We start from the raw sequence: 21,808 nt of genomic DNA, 5'->3' as shown, positions 1-21,808 counted from the left end.
TATAGAATTATACATGATTTGGTACTTATGTAGTATCTGGGCTGCCGATTTTGTGATTGTATGCCTTACCTTAAGGCATACAATCAGATGCGATGCGATTCGATGCGATTTTGCATAGGATTCAATGTTAAGAAGGTCCTGTTCATTTCCCCACTATCCAAGTGGGCATAGAGTTGATTTTATATAGTGTGGCGAGCGCAGCGAGCCACCGAGCCCGAAGCGTGGCGAGCGAAGCGAGCCCCGCGAGGGGACGCATATTTCTTAAAAAGTATTCTGTGTCCCCTCGCGGGGCTCGCCACGCTTCGGGCTCGGTGGCTCGCTACGCTCGCCACAGGTTTATATCCAACTCCATGCCCACTTGGATAGTGGGGAAAGGAAAAGGACCCCTTTTTCCCATGGAATTCTATGTTAAAATGGACTCAGACCATTTTAACATTGAATCCTATGGAAAAATCTTGACCATCGCATCGCATACGATTTGGTCGCATGCGATGCGATGCGATTTCTAAATCGGACGCCCAGATACTACATAAGTACCCATGATTTAAATCCAGAAAATGTGGGGGTGTGTGCGGGGATAACCAGCGGGGAAACTCACTAAGAAGTGAGGAAAGTGATTGATACTATAACACAAATATATGTGTATATTACCATAATAAGCACCAATCACTCAGAGTGGGAACATAGCCTATAAGTGTGCATAGGAGCAAATCAGCGTGCACACATATAAAAAGCAATAAGTGCCACTCACCCAAAGTGGAAAAAGAAAGGTTTTTGTGTCCCCCTTTTTTGTGAATACATATATGAATTAAATGAAAGCACATACAGTACAATAAAGCTGTGCAAATAAACAGGGAATTACCACCAACCCTTGTATGCGCACAAAGAGATTTTATACTGCTGGATGTATCATTATCTGTAGAGTAAAAAACTCACAAACAGTAGCAATATAAACATTCTCCAAGACAAGAGATTGTAGCAAAACTCTAATTATTTGATAGGAGATGTCTATTGCAACTAAAATGATACAAATGTGGTAAATAATATAGGATTCCACAAAGAACACACCAGCAAAATCCACAAGTGAGCGCTAAACTAACACCTAAATGTTATGTGCAAATAAAGAGAGAGCAAATGTATGTGTATCTTTATTTGGAGAATCACTGTGAATAAAACCCCAAATAAATATCCCAAAAAAACTGCAAAGGGAATCCAACTGTCGGTCCAGACAGTGGGTGAGATGTACTAAGCCTTAAAAAGTGATAAAATGGAGAGTGAAAAGCCACCAACCAATCAGCTCCTACCTATCATTTTTCAAACACAGCATGGAGTATGGCAGTTAAGAGATGATTGGCTGGTGGTTTATCACTTTTCATTTGATCACTTTTGAAGCTTAGTACATCTGGCCCAGGGACCCCTACGGCAGCATAGGAATATATACTGAGGTAAACAGTGATAGACCAACTAGGAAACCACGCCATTGTATAAATATTAAAATTACAATCTAAAGGCGACATGTGCACATAAAAACTATACACAGAAAACCTTCTTTTCCCTAAAACCTTTTGGAAGCTAAAAATTCCAATAATACTATTACCAGTCGGGGCAAATATAATCCCCAGGATCGGAGGGAGTGGTATAACCTCAAACTTGGAGGAGATACAATAAACCCCACGCCAAAAAATCTCCCTCTCTTCTCGGGCCCCCCCCCCCCCCTTTTTTTCTTGGATAACGGGAATATGCTGAACTAAACGCCAATATAATTAGGCATCAGTAGTAATCAGCATATATCCCCATTTGTAATACATCAGAGTAGGTAACCGGGCATAAGCCAAATATAGGCAAAAGTGCACAGACACGATAAGACCCAGGGGAGACCTACAGTAACATTGTTAAAAAATATCAAATTAAGTGCAGCAGACCACGGGCTCTGACATTTTTTAACACTCTACTCCTTTACACTTTCTTATTTCATCTCTTTGTATGAGCACCATGTTTAAATGTGTATGATTTTAACCCTATATTTCACCTAGATAACCAAATCCTCTTTTGTTCCCAAGGATATAAAGGAATAAAAACAAAGAGGAAATCTTTTTAAAAATAAATTTATTAAAAGTTAAATTTTATATCGTATCCATCATTACAATACAGTACAAATTATCAAAATATATAGTGTGCACTCAAACAGCGTAACTCTTTTCCAGCACGAACTCTTTTTGTGCTACCACAGTTTTCTGTATATCTTAAGTTACCCTGAGTGGCACCCCCGCATGTGATTTGCAAATAGCGGGTAACACGGGTCCATAAATAAAAATACAGACGACCCATTAAGAGTGTGCAGACGAACTCCCTACCCGTCCTCTCCCCATCATTTTTTTTAATGAGTATAACCCAATATGGCCATTATCCTGTCACCTGTCTCATGGACATGCGGCAGTGGGGCTGATAATTCTAACACACTGCTGAGTAAGATTCCGGGGAAGCCTGGTGCATGCATCCAGAATCTGTACATGCAAAGTACCATTTAAGCTTGAGGAGCATGGTAGACACATGGTATTGAGCATTCCTTGGCCGGGACAGAATAGTATATGCACGGAGATGGTCTATCATGGGTGATTTATAGAAGACTGGCTGATAGTGGTTGTGTAGAGAGATGCAGAATTGTTTATATACTGTAGGAGGCCATATTTGGATGCATATTCTGTACCTGCCATATTGATGGGGCAAGTTTCCATGGTATTAAGACCATCCTGAGTGAAGGAATGAGGATTTAACAAAGATACTCCAGAGTGTTCTTCGCCATTAGCATATGCTGTAACATCAAGACCAATGAAAGGACCTTTATCAGAAGGTTGTATAAATTAAGAATTATGATAATTCCACTTCACTTCAACTAGGAGACCCCGTGGGCCATGATCTTTGAGAAAATGGTACAGCCTGGAACGGACAATGTAGTAAGAGTTTTAGGATGACCGAGACACAACCTTAGGTAAAAACCCAAACTTAGTGCAAAGAACCGCTTTATCGAGGTGGAATAAGGGGAGCGCCAAGAAAGAGAGTTTAGGTTCCGACACGTGATGTGCTGATGAAATGGCAAACAGGAAAAGTGTTTTCCAAGAAAGCCATCTGAACTCTATGGAATCCAGTGACTCAAAAGGAGATGACTGCAGGGCTTGCAGACTCTGGCCAAAGAGGGTTTATGAGCCTGAAGCATGGTGTTGACCACCCTCTGGGAAAACCCTTTCTTCCTTAAGATGGCAGACTCAAGAGCCACCCGATCAAAGTGAGACAGCTCAGGTATGGATGTAGAAAGGGGCCCTGGGACATAAGCTCCGGACAGAGAGGAAGTTGCCATGGAGCGTCAACGGACAGAACCCAACGATCAACAGTATGGATAATCTGGAGCCACCAGGATCATCCATCCCCCTTGCCTCTTGAATTTCCAAAGTACCCAAACGATCAGGGAAAACAGAGGAAAGACATACACCAGCAGGAATGTCCACAGAGCATGGTCTATGTCTGGTAGGTCCCACCAATGGATCAGTATCTGAAAGACCTCTGGGTGGGGAGTCCACTCCCTGGAGTGTACATCCTGCCAACTGAGGAAGTTGGCCTCCCAGTTCAGAACACCGGGGATGAAGACAGCCGACAATGCAGGCAGATATTTTTCTGCCCAGAGAAATATCTGAGTGACCTCCTTCATTGCCCCGCATCTGCGGTGCCTCCCTGCCGGTTGAGAGAAGTGACAGCCGTCGCATTGTCTGAGTGCATCTTTACTGCACAACCCTGAAGAGAGTGGGCTTCAAGAAGCTCTTTGTAAATGGTCCTCAGTTTAAACATATTGTTTGGAAGTATAGTCTCTTGAGGGGACCAACGCCTTGCAACTCCTGATGAAGCTGGGAGACTAATCCCAGGGAAACGCATTGAGCTATTGAAGATATCCCTGCACCACTTACCACTGAAGAAAAATTACTATTTAAAGACTTCATCTTGGACCTAGTATTGCCAGGATCTACATCAATACTTTTCCAGAGGCTGATCAGAGGCGACTGCTGAACTGCTCGTTCATCCAGGTCTACCCATCATTCCTGAAACCAAATTGTGGAGTTTGCACCCCACATTAATATCTCCTATTGGGACAAGAATACCATCTTTCTTTCATCAGTATCCCTCCAGCGGTAATGTGTCGAGCTTGAACATTTAACCCCATTTTTTTTTATATTTTAATATCATTATGGAATTCCATATGTCACAATACATGTCATAATATATGTTGTTTATTATTAAATATTATTCGTAGAAGAAACATTCTATTTTTATCTTTCAACATACAGCCAGCGCTGGTACACTTCTTTTTTCTATATACCTTGACAGGAGCCTATACCCAGGTAAAGAAACCTGGTGCTGCAGCATCATTACAGACTGCGCACTGCCAAGATGGCGCAACATCTAGTCGACTCTACTGAAGAAGTGGGCGGACTTGGAGGTGGGGCCCGGGGCATCATGAAGGGAAGTGTGTTATACACAAGGGCCTGACACACTGCGTCAGGTCCTTGTGCACTACAGTATTGTAACACACACAGCCGGGCATGCATATAGAATCTATATATAGATTATATAAGCAATTAAATGAAATTCCTGGGGGTAATAGACAGTCATGCTGCAGAGACACAGCCAGGCATACATAGATTCATGCGTAACGCTGTAATACCAGTGTTTCCTGGCCGCTGCTCTAACACGAGTTCAAAAGGGAGTGGGAGGCCCTTGTAGTTCACACAGACAAGAAAAGTGATAAATTGCTGCTCTCGGTTAATGTAAATATTGCCTGTATGAAAGAGGATTTCCGTTTATGGTTATTGTTGTTAAGCATATTTAATCACATTGGGTGTAAATTTTACATATGAATAGAGAGAATGCAGACTCTAATAGTGTTTTTTTTTTCCTTCTACTATACGAATACTAAAAATAAGGAGGCAAAATTCCCTTATACCGACCTCCTCCTTCATGCACTTTGAGGAAAATGGTGGCAGAGCATTCCCGGTCACTCAACCTTGGTAAGGACGGATGGGGAGGAGCCAACCCCTCAGCATTATTGGGAGAAGGGCAAGTATGAATACAATGCTGAAACCTTTCTTATACAGTGTCCTTTTGATTACTAAACATTATCTGCAAAGCAGCAGTCATATAGTGTGTACACACGGCCAGATATGGCTCCCGATGTTGCCGATATAGTGAAGCCAGATCGCATGCATTTTTAGGGCTTGCGAGCTCGATGCGTGCTCCTGTGTGAGCGAAAATAGCCAAATAGAGAGGACAGCCAAAACTATATAGTACAGATCTGCACTATATAGTCTAAATTGTGCCACTCCATGCATGCCGTGCGATGCGAGTCCTGATACGATCTGATCATATCGGGACTCGCATAGCACGGCATATCTGACCGTGTGTACACACCATTAAACTCTGTATAATAAGTAGTGTGTGAGAGAACACAGCCCCGCACTGCCTCAGCGATAGACTGTGGCTACCTTACCAGACTTAGGATCTCCTTTTTCAGACAGGTGTGTTTTTCTTTCAGGTAGAGACCCAGACACTGAGATTAGTGAAACAGTGACACCCCTCCCACCCACAAGGAAAGTGCTTACCCCACTCTGTTCTAACTAGTCCGTGCTCTTAAAATTAAAGAATATATGGTGTGAAGGGTTAACCATTTTCAGTAACTAGGAAATTTATCTGTGCAGTATGCAAGTGGAAATTTCTTATTTCGGTTTAGTAGGGAGACTAAAAGAATGTGCCTGGTATCAGGAAGAAACCTTTTTTGGAATGTCCTGAGCGGGAGAACTGTCATCCACAGTCATCTTTGACATCTGCAATTACACAAGAGTAAAAAGAAATGAGAGCACACAGACATCTAGAGAATTGCTCTATAAATGCAAAGAATGCATATTTAGCACCCGCCTAATCTTATACCAAACACACTTCAGTTTAAATAGAATGTAAATTGGGTGATATAAGAGATACAAAATTAAAATGTACATAAAATATTAAACAACCATGTCCATAATTTACAAATCATTTTAAATTCTGGCACATGTATGTTATGCGAAAATAAATGATTACAGACTTACTAGAGGGAGAGTTAATTTACGTAAAGTTGTTAAAACCCGGCTCTTGGGTTTGGCTCTGCCCAATATTTAAAAAGGGAAGTTATATGACTAACAAGACCTCGCAAGTAAAAGCATTGCCCCTTTTAGAGATCAGGTATAAACACAACCTAGCGCTTCATAAATAAACCTGTGTTACACATCATGACTTAAGGATCCATAAATTAGGCCTACTTGTCCCAGGGAGGGCTCTCTTAAGATTTGCCATTGATGTGCCATTTTTTCAAGCAATAAATCGCATGCGATTTCTCACATGTAAAGACTCCAGTGAAAAGACTGGCCAGCCGCCGATTGGCTGAGAGCACTTTTTTTTATTTTATTTTTTATTTTGCTGCCAGCCCCGCTGCTCACTGGCTGCTGCCCACCCTGCCACCTGGACCTCAGCAGCTGTCACCTGCCCCACTACTCAGACCTGCAGATAGGTGTGTGCCAGCGGTGCTTCACCGTTGGCACACACCTATGGAATTGGACCCAATACATTGCGATGTGCCACTGATGGGTCAGATTCGATAGCTCCTATGTGCAGGAGGTTCAATCTCTAAGGTCCGACCCGATGCGCACAGGACCGCGCATAGGGTCGGATGATATGTCAAACACATGCGATTTGGTCCGATTTATCAGCCTGATCCGTCGGAATCCAGTAAAATCGGACCAAACCGCAGTAGTGTATGAGGACCTTTAGTTAATCGACTAGTCCTCAACAACTCCTAAAATGTGATAAATTTTATCTCATCTGACATCCCATAACAGATTTTGATTTGTCACTATTTATTCAACATAAAAGCAGCCAAGATGAGGACGAATTGTGTGGAAAAGTAAGTATGTCCTTACTACCTCCATTTAAAGAAGGTAATTTAATACAGGTGCTAATAATGAACTGCAATTCATTATTTGATCTTGGGGAAATGCTACCAGCTCTGCTGAAATAAAATCCTTTGGCAGCCTGGTCTAGAACATTCAGGTTTCTGTCTACAGCATGCCAAGGAGAGATATACAGTATGCAATGATCTCAGAAAACCAAACGCTGTGCACAAGTTCATTGTAGTTTCTGGGATATCTGAGTGGGTAAGGCGGTATTACGCTACGTATATTTTATAGAGCTTACGGTCTCTTCCTTCTGGTCTGTCTTATTAGTCCTAATGAGCTACACAAATTTCTAGCAAACGTTAGGCCTATTTTAGAACGCCTCAAAATAGCGGAGGTCGATAATCCAGGAGAAGACCATACAGATGTTTGATTAAATTGTTGGGGTAGACTTGCCAGGGCCGATTCCTGCAGTTATTGTACACATAATATATGACAGTCACAGTGAAAGAAGCTGAATCTCCTATCAAGTCACCCCTCAGATACACCGATTAACCACGTATTTGTATCAGACAAGGAACAACCATATTAAGCAACGGAACAGCAGCAGAAGCAACAGGTCAAGTCAGACACAGTAAAAGGAAACCAAGATACGCAATAAAACAGACAGTTACAAAACCAGAAGGCTCAAGGCCACATATTAGGAGAAGACCTCAGACAGGACCAGGAAATAGAATCACTTGGATACATAGATAACTCCCTCTACATCTAGATAAACTTATTAGTTCCTTTGGGCTTCACTACCTTTCTACTGGGGATACCCAACTTTACTCTTACTCTGTCCTCTCCCATTTGACCTCATGTCTCATTTTGGATGGCACATAACTTCCTGAAATATATATAAAAAAACAGAACCGAAAACATCTTTCCCCTAGCCAAAGATCCTTCTAGTCCCAAACTATCCCTCTGTTAACAACAGGGTGGATTATTAATTTGGGAGCAAAGCAAAAAAAAGCAAATATTTTTGTAACCTGGCAAAAAAAAAATGTTGCACTACATAGGAGAGATTTAGATGTAAGAACGGTTTTGAAACTTAAATCTAGATTGCATTCTAAAAATAAAGTGGTCTAGCATTTGTGGCCTACATACAATATCAGCCAGTATATACCCTGCATGATAAAAAATAAATGTACTTGCACCCCTTGCATTGCATCATGGTTTGTCCACGTGTAAATGGACTTGCTTTGTTAACTTTTCTGCTCAGTCAGAACCAGCCCTAATTTCCAAATCCGCTCAACTCCCTAATTTTGATGCCAAAGTGTCTCTTCACTCCTTCCTTCCTCACATCCAATCCCTTTCAAAATCCTGCCATCTATATAAATTGTTCCAGAGTGTCATTCATGTAACCATAATTTTCCAGGGCGTGGCCTAGCGGTACATGGAGTAGGACGCGCGCCGGCAGAGCTCCTGACCGCATAATCCTGCATTGATCCTTAATCGGAAGGAGAGTGTCCCTACTAAGGCAGATTTCACTAGCCTGTATCCCCCTGACGGTGCCGAACTGGTGGTGAGGTACCTGCGCTGCCTGGACCGCCTGGTGACGATCCCCGCTGTGCTCCCCTTCTCCGAGACACGCTGCCGGGCGCCATCTTGGGAGGCGAAACGGAGAGAGACGCGAAGGAGCCGACTGGGGGACATCACGCTGAGAGGGCTGCAGCTGCCAACGGGGTGTCCGCGCTCTCAAAATTCCATCTGCTGAGACGCAGCACCCCCACAGCCCTGTGACGGACCGGACCAGACCGGTGACATCTGTCTGCGCCCGCCCGCCGACGGAGAGACGCGGTGACGGAGGAATTCCTCTCCTGCTGGAACCCCCTCCTGTATTAACACCGCCGACGGAGGGAGGCTGAGGAGACGGGAGGGTGGCACCCCCGCCGGCTGTGGAACACCAGAGAGCCCCTCCTGAACGACCTGACCCCAGGCAGAGTGGTGAGTGGCGTGCCGCCATTTTGTAGAAGGGAGCCCTAGACAGAGCAGCGACCGGCTGCTCCTGGGACACACCTGGGCCCTGCACAGCGCTGAGAGCCCTGTACCCTACAGATAAAGGCTGAAGCTGATACCCCTACGCTTTCATATTGGGCTGAGCGCATTTGGTGTGGGGAGAGACTACATTGGGATTTGCTTCCCCACCATTTTATATTGGAGGACTGCATATTAGTGTGGGTCCCCAACGTGGCCTTCCTCTCCTATACAAGAAATCACTGACCCAGGGCTGAATCTTGCTGGTGTCCCCCCTGGAGGTAGGGGTCTGTGCCCAGTACAGATACTGTGTAAATACTGTGCAACTACTACTCCTTTGCTCTCCCACACTGAGCACCCACCTGTTGTCCCCTCCCCTAAAAAACACCTTTGAATGCGTGTTACCCTGTGCACCCTGCTTTGTATCCTGAACACCTAATATTGTGCCTGCACTGCTGGCAGCCCTGATCTGCTGTAGAAAAGTCTGCTGTGACCTATCCCCTATTGCCGGACCGTATCGTACTCTATGTCCCGAAGGAACACTCCAGCTGCTGCGGCAAAGCTGGCAAAATTCGCCAGGCTTGAACCTGCATCGGCCCCCGCACCAACCCCTGCTGAGCCCCTCCCCTCGGAGTCGGATATGGCGGAATCACCAGAGGTAACACTGGCACAGCTACTGCAGGCCATTACTGATTCGGAGAAGAGATTTGCTGGTAAAGTTGCGGAGGTGAAAATCGATATCTCCTTTATAAGACAGGACATGCAGAAACTAAGGGACCGAGTCGAAGAGACTGAGACCCGAATCTCTACACTAGAGGACACCACTGCGCCTATCCCCAACCGCCTCTCCACGCTGGAATCACAAATGTCAACATGCCAGCAGAAGCTGACGGATATGGAGGGGAGGTTGAGGAGGAATAATGTGAGATTCGTAGGCCTCCCTGAAAAGGCGGAAGGTACAGATCCTGAATCCTTTCTTGAGTCTTGGCTGGTATCCCTGTTCGGTAAGGACGCCTTTACCCCACAGTTTGCAGTGGAAAGAGCACACAGAGTACCCACGCGCCCACTGCCCCCTGGTGCACCACCGCGCACATTCATCGCAAAGCTTCTTCACTACAAGGACCGAGATGCTGTTCTTCGACTTGCAAGATTAAAAGGTCCCCTTATCTATGAGGGTCAGCGAGTGGCGGCCTTCCAAGACTTTTCTGTAGAAGTCCAAAAATCCCGATCACAGTTTACTGGGGTTAAGCAACGCCTACGCTCCCTCCAGCTGAAATACTCAATGCTCTACCCAGCACGATTGAGAGTGGTGGCTGGCACCCGTACCCACTTCTTTGATACGCCCCAGGCCGCCTCGACATGGATGGACACACAGCCGGCCCCGCGGGAGCTTCCTCCCTGAACTGGCCCCCTGCTGCATATGCTAGAGACTGTCCGACATGTGTATAGTCTCTCTAATTTTTTTCTCATAGGCACTCCTGTTGGTAATGTATGAAGCATAAGATTACGGTATTTAGAGTTAATTCTTTAACAAGGGGTATACTCTCCTATCTGACCCAATTGAATATATGTCTCGGTCAGGACTGCCATGTACTTAGGCCATAAATAATAGTTGCCCCCTAAGGGTTGTTTTTCCTTTTTGATTGTTTTCTTAGTTGAAACGTCTCCTTAGAGGAGCCGATTCGGGGTTAATGTTAAGGGAACAAAGTGTACCTATGTTTGGGTGGGTATGCCGGGTGGGCCGGGGTTTTCTTGTATATGTTAGTTTTTTTATTTTTCTTGAAGTGTGTGCATTGCTCCTATATATTTGCTCCTGGATGCTGGGTGGGACGGGGTGGCCCGACATGGCGTTTTTTGCTGCGTGCTGCCTCCTCCTACCCATTATTTTCCCCTGTATTGTGCAATGGTAAATGTTATAGGATGGAACGTTAGGGGTCTTAATGACCGAGTCAAGCGCTCCCTGGTATTGAACCAGCTTAGGGCTCGCCCCCCCGGAATCGCATGCCTCTTTGAGACCCACCTTGTGGGTAGCCGGGTGCTTGCACTCAAAAAATCCTGGGTGGGGTGGTCTTTTCATTCAGTTTTCCACCCAAACTCTAGAGGAGTCTCGGTATTGATACACAAACGTATGGGTTTCAAATGTCAGAAAGTGCAGATAGACCCTAGGGGCTGTTATGTATTCCTAGCAGGTACTTTGTATGACTCTCCCCTTGTAATACTGGCCATCTATAACCCACCTCCATATCAACCCACCATAATCAACAAAGCATGTACCTTTATGCAAGATTTCCCATCATACCCAGTTATAAGTGTTGGTGATTTCAATGCCGTGATGGATGAGTCCTTGGATAGGTGGAGACCTGCTCCCGGAGGGGGACGGAGTGGGGCTACGCCCTTTGCTCGACTTATTGGGGAGGTGGGCCTGGTGGATGTTTGGAGACTAAGATATCCGACGGCTAGTTGTTTTTCCTGTTTTTCTGGCACTCATGGGGTCTTCTCACGCATTGATATGGCACTGATCTCTAGACGGCTGATCCCCTCTGTAACTGCTATTGAATATTTGCCCAGAGGTGTCTCTGACCACTCCCCGGTATCTCTTGAGGTGGAGTTGGAGGGCACCAAGGGCGCAAAATTCTGGCGTTTTAACCCTTTCTGGCTGACGCAGATGGGAGCAGCCTGTGAACTGTTGGTGCTGTGGGAAGAATTTTTCGTAAATAATCCTGTGGAGGGGGATGCTTCCCTGGTATGGGATGCATTTAAGGCAGTCTTGCGCGGCTCGCTAATCTCCCGAGTCGCGCAACTGAAGGTCTTTAGTCGCAGGGCTGAGACCGAGTTGGAGAGGCAGAGTGCAGAGCTTGAGCAGAAATACCTGACAACTGGGCTTGCAGCGGACCGTGTGGAGTGGCTTGTTGTACATAAACAATGGACAGAGATGCTGCTGGACAAATCCAAACGACGTCTCTTGTTCCAGTCCCATGACTTTTACACACAGGGTGACAGATCGGGTAAATTTCTGGCTTACTTGGCCAGAGAAAACCTCCCACCTACAATAGTACACAATATACGGCGGGAGGACGGTGTAATATGTACGGGGACTCTCCCTGTAGCGACCTCTTTTTACAATCACTTTGAGAGGGTATACAAGACTCGAGTAACCTACAGTCCGGTAGAACTAACAGACTACCTTAGAGAGATCACGACTCCTAGCTTGAGCATTGAATCCAGGGATCTTTTGGATGCCCCCCTTACATTGGAAGAGGTTGAGGTGGCAATTAAGTCCTTCCCCAATTCTAAATCCCCAGGGGTGGATGGACTCCCAATTGAAATATACAAAACTCATATAACATTTTTTGCCCCTAAACTACTAACCCTGTATAACCATTTGCTGAAACAGGGCTCTCTTCCTGTGTCTATGGCAGAGGCGTTGATTGTCCTTATCCCGAAACCTGGTAAAGACCCGCTGTCTCCTGACTCCTACCGGCCCATCTCACGATTGTCCACTGACGTCAAAATACTGGCTAAGTTACTGGCGATACGTCTGAATGCAGTTGTGCTTCAGGTGGTCCACGCCGATCAGACTGGCTTTATGCCCGGTAGATCGACAACCCTGAACTTACGCCGCCTTTTCACTTATTTGCAATGGGCCCGGGAGGGAATGGAGGACGCGGTGGTAGTCTCTTTGGACGCAGCCCGCGCATTTGATTCAGTTGAATGGAGCTACCTGTGGGAGGTCTTGAGTAAGTTTGGAATAGGCCCAAATTTTCTCTCATGGGTCAAACTGCTATATACTGGGCCGACTGCTCGGGTGATGGTTAACGGTTACACCACAGAATCCTTTAGTTTGGGCAGGGGAACCAGGCAGGGATGCCCCCTGTCCCCCCTGCTTTTTGCACTTGCGGTGGAGCCGTTGGCCTGTCACATCAGGGCGTCCCCCCTAATTAAGGGGTATAGGATAGGAGATACTGAGGAAAAAATCGGGTTATATGCGGACGATATGATTTTGTATTTATCTGACATGACCTCCTCCCTCCCAGCGCTACTGACCCTAATGACAGAATATGCTCGATTCTCGGGGATAGGAATAAACTGGGATAAGTCGGTGGTATTTCCCCTACTCCCTACTACACAGCAACCCCAATCATACAGCTGCCCCCTCCGCTGGTACACGCAATTTAAATACCTGGGTATCCAGGTTTCTCACACTCCTGCTGAATTCATATCCCTGAACCTGACCCCGCAAATTGACCACCTACGCCAGAGGGCCCGCACCTGGCACACACTTCCCTTGTCGGTGACTGGCAGGGTGAACCTTATTAAAATGACAGTCCAGCCCAAATTTCTATATATACTGCAGAACTCGCCCACCTACATACCTATTTCCGTCTTCCAGCTTATTACTAGACACATAACTTCTTTCATATGGGGAGATAAGCGTTCCCGGGTGGCAGCAAAAACCCTATGCCGATCTAGATACGATGGAGGCCTAGCACTCCCAGACCTAAGATTATACTACCTCGCGGCACAATTGGCCCAACTTGCTGGATGGGTCATACCGACAAATCGCGAGAACCTGCCTACGGCTCTTTTGAACAAGGCGGGTTTGTCCTTTACACCTTTGCAATTTCTACTAGCTAAGACTACGATTGGGACGCTCCCTCCTCTTCTACAACAGGCCCGTAGGGTGTGGGTGACGGTGGGAGACATACGGGGAGACCCGGTAATAGACTCCTGCTCTCCTATATGGAGAAATAGAGAATTTCCTGAGCTACACAAATTAAAGACAGGCAAGGAGTGGACGACATTTGGTGTCTCTGAAATAGGTCACCTCTTTCAGGACGGAATATTCTATTCCTTTGATCAAATGGTGGATAAATATGCAGTACCGAGACAGTTTTTTTATAAGTATCTTCAGCTCAGACACGCGGTGAGTGCGCAGTGGAGGGGGAACACACCTGAATTGGCTGCATCCCCGGTTCGCACACTGGTTAGCAAGCTCCCAGATCGAGGGAGGGTCTCGGCTCTGTACTCTCCTCTGCTTACCTTCTCTGGGGTGGGCCGCCTGGAGGGATTGCGGGTTAGATGGGTGGAGGACCTGGGGCCTATCGAGGATGAGGAGTGGTCATATATGCTGAGCTCGCCCAGGGCCGCCACAGCATTTGCACGATTTCAGCAGATCCAGTTGTATCTCCTTCACCGGGTTTACTGGACCCCTCATAGACTTATGAAGATGGGTGGTTCTGGGTCCGATGCCTGCCCCAAATGTAGGAGCCCGGATGCGGACTTCTGGCACTTATTGTGGAAATGTCCACGGGTATACTCCTTTTGGATGGCTGTCTTGGCTAGTATACCAGATACGGGAATACAGGTCCCCCTGATAGGCCCTCGTGTCTGTGTCTTCGGACTTGAATTGGAAGAGCTGCTCCCTAGGTATCATAGAATTTATGTTAATACCCTTCTCACACTGGCCCGTGTATGTATTGCAAGGACCTGGATGGGGCCTTCCGCCCCAACACACCCAGCGTGGATAGCCCTGGTTAACACTACTGTATCCCATGAGCGCTTCATGTACACCAAGAGGAACTGCCTGGGAAAATATGACAAAGTTTGGAATCTATGGCAGTCGTCTCCCTTATACTTACAGGATCCGTGCCTGTGAGTTACCAAGATCCCACCTTACGCTCATAGAATCCCCAAGCAATTATTAGAGTTTAAGACTCGGCTAGAGATTCACTGGGACCCTGTACCATATGCAACCATTGCACCCCTCACCTGTGATAACTGCTGATTAATGTAATTATGTAGATTAATGTAATTATGTATGTATATCAGATGGAGCATGATAATTGTATCCTATATGTATATTACAACCTGGAATAATGTAACACACAAGTTATTGCTTTATGTTTGTTTATTATTTTCTTTACTTTATTTGTTATTGTACTAGTTATGTAATTGTTTTACATATAATTTTCAAAAACCAATAAAAAAACACTTGATTCAAAAAAAACCCATAATTTTCCACCTTCTTCACTTGCCCAACTCACTTCTATCCTCACTTCTACTGCTGGACTAATTTTCCTCTCTCATCACTCTACCTCTGATGCACCATTCTGCCAGTCACTGCAATGGCTTCCTGTCCCTACCAGAATCAAATGCAAACTCTTCTTTCACCCACATGACTCTCAACCTCATTGTTTCTCAATCTTATTTGCTATTATACTCCCATCCATCCTCCTTGCTCTGCTGATTGGCACCCAACTTCCTCGCTGATCATCACTTGCCCTTGGCCAGGGCATTTAACACAATAAAACATAGGAATAGACATACCACAAAAAAGTACTCCATAAGTCCACTGGCTAAGTAAAAGACACTAAGGGGGGTATTCAATGTTAGGCGTGCTCCCGCAGCCATCTCCCGACGGGGGAGATGGCTGCGGGGCCCTATTCAATGCGGTCTTCCCGGACAGCATTGAACAGGGGTTTTGCGCAGAACGAGCCCGACCGCACAAGCGGTCGGGCTCGTTCTGCCGAGAAAAGCCGGAAATAGGCGAGCTCCTGGCCGGAGCTCGTCTATTTTCGTCATCAACTCGCGGCCACGCCCCCTTCTCGCCGCTCGGCAGCCGGGACATTGAATCCCGACTGCCGAGCTCCAGGCGAGCAAAACGAGAACGGGACAGGGGCACGGCTGTCGAGCTTGCTCGACAGCCGTGCCCCTGACATAGAATACCCCCTTAAAGCGGGATGCAGTTAATATCCCGGCGGTCGGGATCCCGGCGTTCAGAATCCCGACGCCGGAATCCCGACCGCCGAAATACCGACATATTCTCCCTCCGTGGGTGTCCACGACACCCCTGGAGGGAGAATAAATTAGTGTGCCGAGCGTAGCGAGGCACCGGGCCCGCTGCGTGGCGAGCGCAGCGAGCCCGCAAGGGGGGGGCGATCCACGTCCCCCCCTTGTCGGCATTTCGGCTGTCGGGATTCCGGCGTCGGGATTCTGAACGCCGGGATCCCGACCGCCGGGATTCAGTACTGAATCCCCTTAAAGCAATACACTTTCTAATTGGTCTGAAAAGTGTTACACGGCCATATACAAACAATTTGAAGTCAATTACTATACAGTGAGAACTGAAATATTCAGAAAATAAACACAATTGCATATGTAGATTTTAGGACATGTGAGGACAAGGTGATTTTTATTTACTTATGCTATGATATGCAATAACTTCTTTCCACAAGACTTTAGAAAGGCCAGAGTGGCAAATGGTAAGGAATAGTAATCAGCAGGAGAGGCTCCAGAGGAGCGGCTGCAGCACAGTTCAAAATTCAAATAGGGGAGCCCCACCAACTGCCATTTCAAACTGACTCACTGGCAGTTGGCGTGGCTCCCCTATTTCAAGTTTGGATTGTTCTGAAGCCCCTCCTCTGGAGCCACCACTGCCTGCCATCTAAATTCAGAGATCTTATCAATTCTGAACACATATTTGCAAAGCAGAAACAATTGGGGTACAATAAATGTCGGAGCTACTCACATTAGGAACTGGTTGAGTCACCAATGCTGAGAATAATCAAAACACATGGTGGAAAAAAAAATAAGAAAAAGAAAATAAGCATTTTTGGATTTACAATGCAAAACCTCCAAAGGAAGGGAAAGCAAAGCAGTAAGGTATCCTAACATGTAAGGTGCAAAAGGTTAAACAGAAAAACAAGTCGTGAAATATGAAAGGTGTACTACACTACACTACAAGGATTCTGGTCTCCCCTATGGCCCTCCTTCCCTCTCACCATAACAGTATACTCACAGCTCACAGACTCTGCTCCTGGAGCAGTCGCCTGCTAAGAGAAAAATTGAAGCATTATTCGTGCACTCAGGTACCTGCCATTAAGAGAAGCCACAACATACTTTACACATAATTCAGTGTATTCAATGCTGCGGTGAGAGGGATTTGTACATTCAACCCCCTTAAAGTTTTCAATGTTTCAATGTCAGAGGACAGCGAAGATCCCTTAAACCAGGCATGTCCAAACTGTGGCCCTCCAACTTTTGTGAAACTACACATTCCAGCATGCCTTGCCATCGTTTCAGCATTCCCTAATAGCAAAACTGTGGCAAGGCATGATGGTAATTGTAGTTTCACAACAGCTGGAGGGACACAGTTTGGACATGCCTGCCTTAAACGGTCAGGTTCGCCGCAAATACAGCGAGTCCACTGCATTCTGTGGCGAGCACACTCGCCGTTTCCACCTCACTGAAAAGAACCAGTGAGGTGGTAAAAGAGAGTGAAGGGGAAGCAGTTAAATTCTCTGACAGCGAGCTATCGGCACTGTACGGCATCATAGCTCGCCGTCAGAGCATTCAATATTGCCCACTGTATGTGCACTCAGTGTATCACTCTGTTGAGATGATCTTCATTTAAATGGTTAACAAGTAATGAACAAATACGAACTAAATAATTACTTTAATTAGCAAAGGAAATTAGAAAGTCTATATAATACTACTCATAAAATTCATATACATTTTTTTGAGGAAAGCATTTATAGATATACAGTGGGGCAAAAAAGTATTTGGACAGCTACCGATTGTGTGTCATAGATACCCTTCAACTGTGACAGACAGAATGTGGGGGAAAAAAACAAACAAAAAACAGGAAAATCACATTGTATTTTTTAAACAAATAATTTGTATATTCTTGCGGAAAATAAATACTTTGAGAATCAAAAAGTTAAACTCAATACTTTATAACATAACCTCGGTTGGCAATTACAGAGGTCAAACGTTTCCTGTAGTTCTTGACCAGGTTTGCACACACTGTAGCAGGTATTTTGGACCACTCTTCCATGCAGATCTTCTCTAGATCTGTCATGCTTTGGGACTGGTGACGGGCAACACAGACTTTCATCTCCCTCCACAGATTTTCAATTGGGTTGGGGCCTGGAGACTGGCTAGGCCACTCCAGGACCTTGAAATGCTTCTTATGGAGCCACTCCTTAGTTGCCTGGGCGGTGTGTTTGGGGTCATTGTCATGCTGGAAGACCCAGCCACGTTCCATCTTCAGTGCTCTTACTGAGCAAAGGAGGTTTTTGGCCAAAATCTCATGATACATGGCCCCATTCATCCTCTCCTTAATACGTATCAATCGTCCTGTCCCTTTTGCAGAAAAGCAGACCCCAAAGCATGATGTTCCCATGGGTGTGGATCAGTTGGTCACCAGCAAGTTGTTACAGTCATTAGGTCGACACCATTAGGTCGACAGGGTCATTAGGTCGACAGGGGGGGGTTTTCACAGTTTTTTCACAGTCGACATGGACACAGGTTAAAAATGTGCTGCGCTCGCCATGCTTCGGGCTCGGTGCCTCGCTACACTCGGCACTTTATTTTATTCTCCCACCAAGCCCTAGTGGATGGTAGGGCATGAAATATTGCCTGCCAGCACATGTTGGCTCAAGAAAACGGTGAAAAACCCCATTTCAACCTTTTGACTGTGAACCTAACCAATGTCGACCTAATGACCCAGTCGACCTAAACATACAGTAGGAGCAAGTTTCATCTTTGCTCCTTTGGCCATGGCTAGCCATGGCTATTCTATTGTTCTCAGCTGCAATACGTATTGCCATGGACAAAGGAGCAAAGATGAAACTTGCTCCTACTGTATGTCGACCTAAATGGTGACTATATCCCATTTCCACCCCCATACTTCATAGTGGGTATGGTGTTTTTGGGATGCTACTCATCATTCTTCTCCTGCCAAAACACATTGAGTGGAGTTTATACCAAAAAGTTCTATTTTGCTCTCATCTGACCACATGAAAATCTCCCAATCCTCCTCTGGATCATCCAGATGGTCACTGGCAAACTTTAGATGGCCTGGACATGTGCTGGCTTAAGCAGGGGGACCTTTGGGGTGCTGCAGGATTTGAATCCATGACAATGTTGTGTGTTACTAATAGTAACCTCTGTGACTGGTCCCAGCTCTCTTGAGATCATTGACCAGGTCCCCCCGTGCTTAATCTCCAGGTCGAGGGAGATTGTCAACGATCTTGTATTTCTTCCATTTTTTAATTAGTGCACCAACAGTTGATCTCTTTTCACCAAGCTGCTTGCATATTGTCTAGTAGCTCATCCCAGCCTTGTGCAGCTCTACAATTTTGGCCCTGGTGTCCTAAGACAGCTCTCTGGTCTTGGCCATGGCGTAGAGGTTGCAGTCTGACTGTTTGATGGTGTGGACAGGTGTCTTTTATACAGATAACCAGTTCAAACAGGTGCAATCAATACAGGCAATGAGTGGAGGATAGAAGAGCTTCTTAAAAGAAGAAGTAACAGGTCTGTGAGAGACAGAAATGTTGCTGGTTGGTAGGTGTCCAAATATTTATTTTCCGCAAGAATATACAAATAAATGGTTTAAAAATCATACAATGTGATTTCCTGTTTTTGTCCCCTACATTCTGTCTCTCACAGTTGAAGTGTACCTATGATGGAAATTACAGACCTCTCTAATCTTTTTGAGTGGGTCAACTTGCACAACCGGTGGATGTCCAAATACTTTTTTGCCTGTATGTATATTATACAATGTAAAATGAAAATATTTATGAAACAGTGACATTGTTATCCAATTATAAAAAAAGTCTTTCTCTAATGGCTCTAAAACAAATACCCCAGCATATAAAAAAACTTGCAATTTGAGAGCAGATAAGAACCACTTGGCCCATGTAGTCTGCTCCTTTATTTACCTTTCAGCAACCTCAACCCTATGTGTTCCTTATGCATTTGTAAGGATATTCTTATGTCTATCCCATGAATATTTAACTTGCCTTACTTTCTTTGCATACTGTATACCACCTCTGAGAGGAGGTTATTTCACTTATCCACTACCCTTTCTGTGAAGTAATACTGCCTCAGGTTTCCTCTGAATCTCTATCCTCCTTGCTGCTTCATTCATCTAACCTTGTACAGTAGCGCACGCAGGGGGGGTTTCTGAGTACCCAGAAACCCCCCAAGGAGTCTAAGGGCCCAAGGCTTAAAGCTGAGGGTCCCCTCTTTCGATGGGTACAAGAATTTTAGAAATCGGCCCTTGGGAACCGGAGATATCGGACTTCAAAGCAGTGGTCCCCATCCAAGTCTGTTAATTGCTCTTCCTAGTCAGATATTTCAGGTTCTGTCTGGCTTAGAATTTTTCTGAGGGTATATTTCAAAAGCTGGGACACTCCCGCTTTGATATACACTTGTCTCTACTGTTCCCAGAACCAGAGATATCAGCCTTCCAGCAGCTGGTTACTGCTCCAGCTCCACACACCTGGTATGTAGTTATATATTCTCATTGGCAGATTGCTCTGCCTCCTGAACTTTGATGCCCTAGACCCCAGTACCATTTGGTAGGTGGGATCCTCTAGTTTTTAATTCCATTAAAATCTAAGAAATCTATTTCTGGGAACTGGAGATATCTGCAGTCAAGCAAGCTGTCCTCCCACCAGAAAATTATGAATAATAAGCCCACTCCACTATAAACCCCTCCTCTGCATATTAAACATCCTCTACCACCCTGGAAGTTATGTATCAGGGCCCCTTCATTCAGCCCAATGCCCCCTTCTCCCACCATCTGTTCAGTAAAGGGGTAATTAGTGGAAATTACTGATCCAGGCCCTACATGCTGAGCGGTTGATATAATACCCCCTACAACCCGGGGGACATCAAAGCTTCCCCCACCCCTACCGCTGGAGGATCGGTAGGTGCCCCAATACATTGCTATGCCCAGGGATCTACACTGCTGTTGACACCCCTGTATGTATATATATATATATATATATATATATATATATATATATATATATATATATATATATATATATATATATATATATATATATTTTCATTATTATTATTATTTATGTACATTTGGTCTATCTATAATACTTTAACTGACTCTGCATATACTGGGTCACCTAAGTGTCCATCTCACTTTCCGCCCCTCTGGAAACCCCCTTCTGAAAATCCTGCGTTTGCCACTGTTGTATTCTAGATGAAGATGTAGCAGTGACCTACAGTATATAGTAGCATTATTCCCAGAGGTGTAGAATACAGCTATGGCATCCGGAGAAAGCTCATGTCATAATGCCTCCCTAATATACACAGGCACATGGGCACCCAGGGGGAAAAAATACACAATAGCCTCCATGTGAAAAAAGAAAAAAACACACACACACACACAATGTCCCTCACCGTAAAACACACACACACACACACTGGCTCCCACAGGGAGAAAGAACTCCCACTGGGCTATACAAAACAAATTTACACACCTAGATTCATTGTTTTCTCATAAAAATTGATGAATTGCCCTACATAAATATAAAGTTGATAGGTAGAGATATACACATATGCATCTAGCTATAGACATATGCATCTATCAATCCATCTATAGACATATGCATCAATCATTCTATCTATAGATATATTTATCTATCTCTCTCTCCAAATAACCACACACCATGTTTTATGTGGGCACACAGCCAGACAGGGCAATAAAAACAGGGGGACACTGTAGGGGGGGGGGGGGGGGGGGAGAGAAAGTTTAGGCACTTAGAAGGGGGGTTAGGATTAGATTGCGGGGCAGAGTAGTTAGGGTTATGCAGAAGGCTGTGGATGGGGCGAGGGTTGGGGGACAGTGAGAGGGTAGCCCTGCAGGAACCCCTCCTTCAGGAAGCCAGCATCAGTGACTGCCAGTGGTCCGTATGCATCCCATATATATAACCCCAAAGTCTGCCTAATATTCTAATGTACTTAAGAACAGGCTGCCTAACTTGCATTGCAGTGCCAGCTACCATGCGGTA

The 21,808-nt window shown here is 45.4% G+C and overlaps 1 protein-coding gene across 7 annotated transcripts in view; it reads right to left on the bottom strand.

The window, feature by feature from the left end:
• PRPF40B (pre-mRNA processing factor 40B) overlaps positions 1 to 21,808 on the bottom strand; it is a 150,823-nt gene that overhangs the window by 113,838 nt on the left and 15,177 nt on the right. For 4 of the 7 annotated variants that reach the window (XM_083169029.1, XM_083169031.1, XM_083169028.1 and 1 more), the window contains exons 4-6: positions 16,786 to 16,816; positions 16,516 to 16,541; positions 5,814 to 5,867 (exon numbers count right to left, since the gene is read on the bottom strand). The exons of 1 other annotated variant lie outside the window; for it this stretch is intronic. In XM_083169029.1, the coding sequence (XP_083025155.1) occupies positions 5,814 to 5,867; positions 16,516 to 16,541; positions 16,786 to 16,816 (111 nt within the window). The remainder of the gene's footprint in view (positions 1 to 5,813; positions 5,868 to 16,515; positions 16,542 to 16,785; positions 16,817 to 21,808) is intronic. 2 more of the 7 variants (XM_083169035.1, XM_083169030.1) reach the window with 2 other exon arrangements.

The sequence above is a fragment of the Crinia signifera genome, chromosome 2 (genome assembly GCF_055691185.1).
Source record: "Crinia signifera chromosome 2, ASM5569118v1, whole genome shotgun sequence".
Classification (NCBI taxonomy): Eukaryota; Metazoa; Chordata; class Amphibia; order Anura; family Myobatrachidae; genus Crinia; species Crinia signifera.
The sequence above is the reverse complement of the archived record's forward strand: the minus strand, read 5'-3'. Positions and strand labels throughout refer to the sequence as shown.